Below are 10,760 nucleotides of genomic sequence, written 5' to 3'. Positions count from 1 at the left end.
CCTCACCTTTGCATCCAGAGTGCTACCAGAAACCTTAGAATTGGGATATACCAAAATTCGAGTCAGTCCTTACATTCCAAACCCCCGAAGATGCTTCAAGTGTGAGAGATATGACCATGGTTCGCAAAGCTGCCGTGGCCGACTGACCTGTGCAAAGTGTGGCGAACACGAACACGAATCCAACAACTGTAATGGCACACTATCCCAACTGTGACGGTGGACACGCAGCATACTCTCGAACCTGTCTCACGTGGAAAAAAGAAAAAGACATAATCACAATGAAAATCAAAGAAAACATCTGATTTCAAGAAGCGCGGAAACGTTTCCTTTTTCCATACCTCAGGGTATGCTGATGCGGCACGCAAGGGGCAACGTCGCAGCAGACTCCGGCCCCGGCCCGGCCCACGAAGAGTGTGGTCGCGGCCGTGCCACCAGTCCCCATGGCGTCAGCAGCCAGCGCTGCTGCGCCCTCCTTGAAGGAGGGCCCATCGACCTCTGGGTTGGTGGCCTCCAAGGCCCTGCTTTTCGAGGCAAGGCCTACGGTGAAAATACCCCGCTCGTGTGGGCGGAAGTCCAGCGGCTCCCAAGAGTCGATGGACGCAACTCCGAGCCAGACGGCGCATCCAGCGCCTCGGGAGCGGCGCGAATCTTGCGACCCCTCCAACAAAGATAAAACCCGAATCACGGGGCTTGAAAAGGCTCCGTAAGTCATTTATCCAACTTAACTCCTCTTGAAACAGAGCATAGAAACACGAACAATATGGCTACACAAATAATACACTGGAACGTTAGAGGTCTTATCCACAACCTCGATGACATTAAAAACCTCTTACACAAGTATAACCCAAAGGTTCTGTGTGTTCAGGAGACATATCTTAAATGTACGTACACAAACAAACTTCCTTCGTCAGTACACCGTTTACCGTAAAGACCGCAACGAGGTGAATGCCTCGTCTGGTGGTGTAGCAATAGTTGTGGACAAGTCCGTAGCTTGTCATCATGTCGCTCTTCAGACGCCCCTTGAGGCAGTGTCGATTCGCGCAATTCTTTTTATTAAACTGATCACTGTATGTTGCTTACACATACCACCTAATTATCACCTCGGAAAAAGCGGTTTTTGTAACTTAATTGATCAGCTGCCGGACCCCTACAAACTCGTAGGCGATTTTAATGCTCACAACACCATGTGGGGAGACTCGCGATGTGACGCGAGAGGCCGTTTCATTGAAAATTTTCTTATGAACTCTGGTGCGTGCCTCTTCAACAAGAAGGAGCCAACGTATTATAATATTCATCATAATTCATATTCATCAATAGACCTGTCGATTATCTCTGCAGCAATTTTCCCGGATTTGCAATGGCATGTGATCAAAAATCCCTATGGAAGCGACCACTTCCCTGCAATGTTAAATTCAATATGTCAACACGAATACACCCCACATACCCCCGGTGGAAACTAGCCTCCGCCGAAGGGAATCATTTTAAAGAATCAACTTATTTATCACGAGATTTTATCACTGATTTTAACACGGACGAAGCAGTAGCATATTTTACTTTTTTATGCTGGACGCAGCTGAAAAGTTTATTCCCTAAACTCAAGGTCTCTCTTGTAAAAGACGGGTACCCTGGCGGAATGAGCAGTGCAGACTGGCGCGAAAGAAACAAAACAAAGCGTGGGGTTTGCTGCGTCGCTCCCTGACTGCAGAAAACCTCACTGAATTTAAACTGGCCAAATCGCAAGTAAGGCGCACGCGGAGACACGCAAGGAGGGCTAGCTGGGAGAGGTTTCTCTCGGGCATCACATCCTACACTCAGGAGTCTAAAGTTTGGAATAGCGTACGAAAGCTAAAGGGGCAGCAAATCCACCCATTTCCCTTAGTTGACCCCCAAGGGACTACCTTGGAAGACCAGGTCAACGCTTTGGGCGAACACTTCGAGCATGTATCGAGTTCCACACACTACACAAGATCATTCCTCAAGTACAAACAAACAGCTGAACTTAAGGCACTGGATCGCAAATGCCGTCCGGATGAACCACACAACCGTCCTTTTAATATTGCCGAGCTTAAAGCTGCCTTGAGTACGTGTAGAAGCTCTGCACCGGGAGCTGATAGAATCGTATATGACATGATTACAAACTTACACAGCGACACACAGATGACACTTCTGGCACTATTCAACTCTACCTGGGCTGCCGGGTACCTCCCATCCTCATGGAAGGAAGCTATTATTACTCCCGTGTTGAAGCTGGGTAAAGACCCTTCCTTGGCGGCAAGTTTTCGTCCGATAGCTCTTACAGGTTGCCCGTGTAAACTATTTGAAGAAATGATTAATCGTCGAGTCATACAGTTCCTTGAACTTAACAATATGCTTGATCCCTATCGATGTGGCTTCAGAGAAGGGCGGTCTACGACTGATCATCTGGTGCGCATTGAAGGAAATATCTGTGATGCATTTGTACATAAACAGTCCTTCTTATCGATATTCCTCGATATGAACAAGGCGTATGACACAAGGTGGCGATACGGAATTCTGCGAGACTTATCACGAATGGGCATCCGTAGAAATATGTTAAACATACTAGAAAGTTATCTGTCCAAACGTACCTTCCGCGTAAAAATCGGCAATGTATTGTCGCAACCTTTTATACAAGACACTGGCCTACCCCAAGGAGGTGTGCTTAGCTGCACGCTCTTTATTGGGAAAATGAACACCCTTCGTGCTTTCCGTTCAGTTTACGTATAGACGACATACAAATAGGTTTCAAATCCTGCAACCTTTCAGTGTGTGAGAGGCAAGTACAACAGGGCTTGAACAAAGTGTCCAAATGGGCAGACGAAAACGGATTTAAAGTGAGCCCGAACAAAAGTTCTTGTGTGCTTTTCACAAGAAACAAAGGGCTCATTGCAGATCCCAGCATCGAAATGTATGGTCAGCGAATACCTGTGAACAAAGAACACAAATTCTTAGGCGTCATACTTGATTCTGAACTAACTTTTATTGCCCACATCAAGTACATCAAGGTGAAATGCTTAAAAACGATTAACTATTGAAAATTTTATTCCATACAACATCGGGCAGCGATAGGAAATATTTGCTGAATCTTTACAAGAGCCTCATTCCATCACGATTGGACTACGGTGCCGCGATTTATCATTCTGCCGCCCCGAGCGCGCTAAAGATCCGCCTGGCCACTGGCGCTTTCAGAACAAGTCCCGTTGAAAGTTTATATGTAGAATCAAATGAGTGGTCACTTCATCTACAGAGAACATACATCAGCCAAACATATTTTCTGAAAGTTCACTCTAATCCTCAACATCCGTGTTTTAATACCGTTAACGATTTGACATATGCTACACTCTTTCGCAATTGTCCCTCCGTAAGACAACCTTTCTCGTTGCGTGTGAGGGAGCTTAGTGAAGAAATGCATGTCCCACTCCGTGAGCTTCGCCTAATGCATCCAGCCAAGCTGCTACCTCCTTGGGAGTGGCAGCTGATGCAATGCGATATATCTTTCATGCAACTTACAAAGCACGCTCCAGAGATTGAAATCCAAATGCATTTCCTGGAACTACAGTACAAGCACTCCTGCACGGAGTTCTACACAGACGCATCGAAGTCACACGATGGGGTGTCCTATGCAGCCGTCGGTCCATCCTTCTCAGAATCCGATGTACTGCATCCTGAAACTAGTATCTTTACGGCTGAGGCCTACGCACTATTGTCGGCTGTGAAGCATATCAGGAAATCAAAACTCCAAAAATCAGTTATATATACGGACTTCCTAAGTGTTGTGAAGTCTTTGATATCATTCTGTAAGCACAAAAATCCTGTAATCATTTAACTCTATTCCGTCTTGTGTAAAGCGTATATATCTAACCAGCATGTGATTATGATGGGTGCCTAGCCATATAGGGGCATCCAGGGCAACGTTCTAGCGGACAAGATGGCCACATCAATTGCCTCGCATACTGTTAATCCTACCGCTGCAGTCCCTGTCACAGATCTGAAGCCCTTGTTACGAAGGAAACTGCGAAGCCACTGGCAGCGCTTGTGGGACGCGGAAACAAATAATAAGCTGCACGTAATAAAGCCACAATTGGGTTTCTGGCCTTCTCCAACAAATTCACGTTGAACAGATGCCCTCTTCTGTCGTCTAAGAATAGGACACACATTTGGCACCCATAACTTTTTACTCACTGTAAATGAGCCTCTAACTTGTGGTAGATGCGAGGAGAGGCTGACTGTCCTCCACGTCCTCCTGGAGTGTCGGGAAGCCGAATCTGAGAGAAAGAGACATTTTTCTTTAGCATACCGGCAGCACATTACTCTTCATCCTGCAATGTTTTTGGGTGCAGAACCGCTCTTTGACACCAATGCAGTCCTAGGTTTCCGGAAAGATGTTGTGCTAGATGTTATTAGCCCCACACGTCCGTAGCGCCTCCTCTCCTCAGAGTATGGCGCTGTGATAGTTGTTTGATATAGCATATGCCTCGACGCCCTTGTATTTCAAGGGCTCTGGCGAGGCAATAGTGCTCTAGGCAGTTTTAGCATCTCGCATACTTTGTATATTGCATCATTATCTGCCAGTGCATTTTTGTGTTCGCAGTATATGTCATTAATCATTGCCACATTTTTATTACGCGTAGATTTTATGCCTTTTACACCAACTCTTTTAGGCCCATTTCCAGCCACGCCACATTAAATTCACAGAAGCCATCAGATCATTACGAACTCATTAACACTGGCATGGCGCTCTTTGGCCATACCTGGCCCTTGCGCCACTAAACATCGATCGTCATCAACAGAGAAGAGGCAGTTGCAGTTCCGTAGGCCGAGGGTCGAGCTGCCGGAATGCTGCCCGCCATATTTTGAATTGCGTCGAGAGAACAAAGGAAGTCGGAATAACGTGTCGATTCTCCGCCTTCTGTGAACCTTTTGTCCGGTACGTTATGAATTCGTTGTTGCTGGTTGTTGTTAGGAGATATTTGAATTTGGGAGCAGTCACCGGACACGACCGCGTCTCGCCATTATGGCGTACCGTAAATGACGAAAAATGGCGGGAACCGTCGCATTCATGTCCTACCAGTGCCACCCTAGCATGTGCAGCGTTCATGTTGGTATTCACTTCAGGTGTCTATTTAGCCTGTATGTTGTATTGTGAATAGGTAAAGTTGTAATCAAGTGATGAAGACAATTATTATTTCTAATTTTGTGATTGCGAGAGCAAGTGTCTCAAGCGGCGGACACTTGCACGTGGCTGTACGATCGCCGACAGGCGCCGTGCTACTCCCACGCCTTCTCACATCCTGTGGAAGACGGAACACTTCCTTTCCGAGGTGACAAAGATGGGAAACAGACACAAAACGTTTTTGTGTGGAGCTCCTTCACGGGATCAGCTTGCAATCTGGCTATGGGCTTGCTTTCTGTTTCTGAGTTTTAAGAATGAAGTGATAAATGCGCCTTAGGTATATTTGCTCACATGCGCGAGGTAAATAACTCTCGTTAAAAAAACTTGAGATCCCCGTTTATACTTTGGCTTTGTGTTTGAGTAAATCATATATGTGTTAGCTCGTCGCTCGCGCTGAAGTGAGGGGCAGCACGAAGATGAATTCACTCGCCGCTGCGAGCTTTATCTTGAAAGCGATCGTCTTACGTGACGGACGTACGGTTTTTCTCAGTGGGTAAGCGTAGAAATGCTAATGAATGAACCGTTGGTAACTCATGTTATTAGCGGCAAAGTATACATATCCGTCTCGCCCAGAAACTCGGCTGCAAAAACGTCACGTTTTTGCAGCCGTTTTTGCAAACGGCACAACCAGGTAGACTCCCACTTGTTTCACCAACACAAAAACGTCAGTGCGACCCTGTAACCCCCCCCCCCTCCCCCGCCTCCCATCAAGGGCACCCTCGCGAGCACTCTCCCCAGCACCGGTCATCCCAGCACCACGAAAGCCGTCAACAACGCCCCCCCCCCCCTTTCCTTTTGTTTCCCCCCACCTTTCCGTCTGTGAAGTGTCTCCCCACCTCCCGTGCTCCCCCTTCCTTTCTTTACAAAAGACGATTTAAAAGCGGCACACCGCCACCCCCGAAGAACAACCCCCTGAAGAAGGAGCCGAATGGGCTCCGAAACGTCGGGCTACTAAAATTTAGTTATTTGGTTGGAGTCAGTCTCAAGTCCTAATCAATTTCCCAACCAGGCAGGCGATTCTGTCGAAATGTTTAGCTTCAAGTCTTAGATATAGGTGCACGTAAAAAAAAAAATCAGGCGGTCAAAATTAATCCGGAGTCCGCCACTACGGCGCGCCTCATAATCAGATCGTGGTTTTGGCAGGTAAAAGCCCATATATGAATTAAGCTAAATTCCATTACAATTCTGGAGAGTGGAAATCCCCGTTAATCCCACCCTATTTAACTCCTCGGAATGGTGCAAGCTGAGCCATTCCCACTCCTATAGAGTGGTTGAGTTGGTCCATTCCACCCCTCCGGTTCCAGTAATTGAAACGCGCTTTCTCCGTAATTGTTTACCGCTCGTGCGCATCGTAAAATAAATAAATAAATAAATTTTTGAATTCTTAAGCACTTTACCTATATTGTTACGCACTATTTTTTTTCGGGTATATGCTATTATTGTGTCATTTTTGAAAGTGAAACGCATCGTTATGTTTTGCAGGATGGTCTTTTTTTGTTTCATATTTACTGGCATATCTTAACCGGCCTCATTATTTTTTTTCAAGCACACCTCTGTGACCACCTGTTGTCGCGCCTTTTGGATACTAGACAGTGCGCGAAAAAAAAAAAAGGAACTCGCACGAGTTCCAAAATCACCGTGCAATGGCCGCAGGGTACGTGCAACAGTTTGCGACATCATTTATGGCTTCCATCCTTGTGTCGTAAACCAAGCACGCTCTTGCTAAAACGAATCATTCTTGGCAACTGAAAGTTGCTGTATTTAAATGCACACAAATCTTGTTACGCAGGAAAGCGTCCAGGTCGTCAGAAGGGTAGAATGTCGTTTTGTTTGCTATTACCGTGGCAGAGGCAGTAACCTACAAGTAGATGCTAAAAGAACCGGTATTCAATAAAAACTGACAAGTGTGAGAAATCGGACAAGTCTAGTTTGGATCATTGGCAAACATACCGGTTTGTAGTCTCGTTTAAAAGGAGTTTCGATTGATCGAGCTCCAGGAATAAGTGACCATTCCATTCTAACTACCATTCTGGAATGTCGGGCTCTCGTTCCATTCCGATTACACATGTCTTACTGGTGCCACCACTACAATCCCATTTCCATTCCGCGGGGGTTTGAAAATGCGAAACGATTCCGGAATCATCCCAACTTCGGATAGGCCGCTCCTCAACCCTTGTCACAAGCATATGAAGACAACTTTCACTTCCCTCTATGTTATCTTCTCTACACTTCAATAAAACAACAAATAATTTCGCCCATACTTTCCTTAGTTTCATGTGCTTGTGTGTGAGAGAAAGAGATCCATTTCCCTCTCCCACACACCGACTGCGACTGGTGAGTGAGTTCATAGATGACACAAAGACAAAAATCCCAGCACTACCCTGAAACAGCGAGGAAACATGTATACTGCGCGGAATTCAACACAAGGACGCAGTAAGGGACACGGACAAGCGCTAACTTTCAAGTTAACGCTTGTCCATGTCCCTTGTACTACGCCCTCGTGTTGAATTGTGCGCATTACCTTTATTTCCTCACAGTATTAACTAATTTGCCTAACAACAAGTCTTATTCCCCTGGAAACAGTATGCTTTATTATTCTTATTATTATTTATGTAGTGGTTTGAGATACATGCACTTGACAGGAAATGGAAAGCGAGGAGCAGGCTGAAAACAGAGAGCAGAAGGAGAAATGGAAGACAGGAAGGAAGTAAAGAACTACATGACAGGTCTCAAAGAATAAAGTAGAGCAATTAACGACAAAAAGCAGGGCACGACCGGTTCCACTGCTAAAAGAATGTTAGAAGAAATAACGTCTAAGGTCGTATCATTCGAAAACAAAAAGTTAGCCAATTGCATTTTCATATTTTTAATTTCCCCTCATTGATGATTCTTTAACTCAGTTAGTAAGAACAATTCTCACTGTAAGGTCGCTGGTGTTTCTGTTTCTTAGGTTCTTATGATATAGACGAGCCGCGATGAGCTTGATCGCGTGGAGACGCACAACCGCTGGTGCGCAAACATTCGCCGAGCGACAAATGCGCAATGAAAGTGAGATCCAACGTCAGGAGCCGGAGTGTCTCGCAGCGACCGCAAGACGCACACGACGGACTGTCCATACGTCCTTGTCAGTGTTAACGCTCACATAGGTTCACACGCACAGCCAACCATTAGCTTCATTGGTTGCGCTCTAGCGCGACGAGGCAAGTTTAGACCGCGAACACAGGGCAGAAACGTTCCATTTGCGACACGCTGGCCTGGGCGCTGCTTGAGCAGGTGGCGACGAATCAGCAGACGAGCGCCATCAAGCTTGCACGATATTTCCGGGCAGTCACAGGTGTTTCGAGCGCTAGCTGTAGCCAGCGGATCAGCCTTTTCATTTCGGCGTTCCCTATGGTGCGAAGGTATCCGTGGGCCAACAACGGAACCCACGAGATTCAACTTTGTTGACAGAGTCAACAGTGTCATCAGTCCACTAGTTGCGCTTTAAATAACTCTGGTTTTAGTAAACAACTCAGCCATCGAGCTTTCTGGCCGTCAAGTCATCTCTGCGCACGGAAGCACAACAGGGGTCCTACGTGTGCAATTTCGAGCAACAGAGTGAGCGAAGCGACGATACATTAGAAGGTTAATGTCACTTCTTTACGAAAGCGGGAGACGACCCTCGAACTGAGCTGACCCTCGAACAAAGGCAGGAGCTTCGCAAATTTCGGAACCTCCTGCTATGCACAATGGCTCGTGGGCAGATGGCTTATTCTTAAATGCACTAATGATGTGCAAGTCCTCCAGGCGAGGCTAAATGACCCTGGTACATTGAGCCTGTGCGAAGCCTCAATTCTTCTCGCTCTATTTGGCGGTGAGGACAGAGCATTGCCACAAATAAATGTTTCCTCTTCGCTCTATACTGTTGTTGTTCCCGCCCCTTTTTGCAGGCAGTTGCTCAGGGGCCAACCGTCACCGGTGCTATTTCCCGGTACCCGCTTTTTTACACGAGGCAGGAACGCGTATTTCATTATTAGAAAAACTTAGAGCTATGGGCACCCTGCAATGAAGTTTGCCTGTACATGCCGCACCACCTAGCAGCGGCGGTGAGCACCCGCGGGTAGGCCCTCACCGTCATTTCACCATTGTCCGTGGTGCGCTCAGGCCCGCCTGAAAGCCTGCTTTACCAATTTTCCAATGGATTCATTGCGACCTCTTGGCAGCTCCTTCGTGAGAAGCGTGAAAAAAAAAGAGAGAGAAAAAAACAAAACAAGTGCAGATACTTCTGCGTTAAGGATTGTAACAACTGCGAAGGGCGTGTCGGTATCCCGCTTCCTTTCAAAACCGGGGGAAGCAACCCGGCGGCTGAAGTGGATCGTCGCAGTTCGTGTCGGTCTTGCGAATTTCTGTTAAACGAACTAAGACGTAAACGTAAAAACAAGAAAAAAATAAACAACCAGCAGCGGCATCCGTAAAAACACACAATAAAGCGTCAACTGCATAAAAACGCATGAACTGATTCCCGCTCTTGTAAATTAGTAAACACACAGTACGTAGAAAAGGCACACACACACCACAAGCGCTAACTAGCAAAGGATGTTTAATGCATGCATGGAAAAAATACATATATAAAGAAATTGACGCATTGCGCATGTCAAGACGAGGTATAAAACAAGCATACATCTCAGGCTCTGAGGCACGTTCTTTGTCGTTCAGTAATAACCTATCCATCCTTTCGCGCATTTTATATTTGGCGTCACCTTTCGTCACATGCAATTGCCCAAAAAGAAAGGCTTACGTATATTTATATTGTTTTCAGTAACCACATCATTTCTAAGACGTACTGTTTAACGTTTATGTAATATATTACATTTTAGAAACGTGAAAGTTTTGGCTAAATTCAGCGCTGTTCTGTTTTTGTTCCCCTAACACTGGGAAGCCTTCAGTAATGGCGAGCATGTTGGCCGCACGTTCACACGCAGACTCCAGCATAAATGAAAGGCGATTGCGGCCTGTCTACGGTAAGAATTGCATTTTATATCTGTATTTCAAACAAAGTGTCCCTACTCCAAGCGTCCCGACCTTCTTCCCCAATGCTCACAAAATTCCGTAGCCCTAGAGCAACAGAAAACGTGCCTTCCCAAACCGCTCACAACTCGGCGTGTTTCCAATTGATTCTTTAGTGGGGGCTTTAGTTTATTTGCATATTCTACTCGTAGACTGTAATATATTGCCACGTTCGTGGCGACAGTGATCCCAAGAGGCTGAGTGTGGGTGGAGCGTTGTTTGCTGGAGCGTTTCCTGGCGTCTGTTGTTATAGTACCGCCCTGTACGGTCGGCCTTTCGCGCATCGTTTTCACCTTTGCATGCTTTTATCGCCAGATTACCTGGACAATGGGAACCACAAGAAAGCGTTGCAGGAAGCGGAGAAGCTGCTCAAAAAGCAAAAAGACTTCTCGTGTGCCAAGGTGAGAGAAACAGGCGTCTTAACTCGACCTCTTGCATCGCGGACCTTCGGTTGTGTAATCACGCGGGATCGGGGCATGTCTCAGTTGATTGACCCACTGTTTCTTTCGCGACGCGTAGCGCG

General features: G+C 46.4%; 1 protein-coding gene across 2 annotated transcripts in view; it reads left to right on the top strand.

Moving 5' to 3' along the window:
• The first annotated feature begins 9,940 nt into the window (after positions 1-9,940).
• Positions 9,941-10,760, top strand: part of psidin (phagocyte signaling impaired) — an 81,842-nt gene continuing 81,022 nt past the window's right edge. Inside the window, exons 1-2 of one of the 2 annotated variants that reach the window (XM_070533654.1) lie at positions 9,941-10,191; positions 10,553-10,638. In XM_070533654.1, the coding sequence (XP_070389755.1) occupies positions 10,119-10,191; positions 10,553-10,638 (159 nt within the window). In that variant the 5' untranslated portion in view covers positions 9,941-10,118. The remainder of the gene's footprint in view (positions 10,192-10,552; positions 10,639-10,760) is intronic. The other variant, XM_065433637.2, reaches the window with a different exon arrangement.

The sequence above is a fragment of the Dermacentor albipictus genome, chromosome 2 (genome assembly GCF_038994185.2).
Source record: "Dermacentor albipictus isolate Rhodes 1998 colony chromosome 2, USDA_Dalb.pri_finalv2, whole genome shotgun sequence".
In the NCBI taxonomy this organism is placed as follows: domain Eukaryota; kingdom Metazoa; phylum Arthropoda; class Arachnida; order Ixodida; family Ixodidae; genus Dermacentor; species Dermacentor albipictus.
This window is presented reverse-complemented; position numbering and strand designations above follow the sequence as displayed.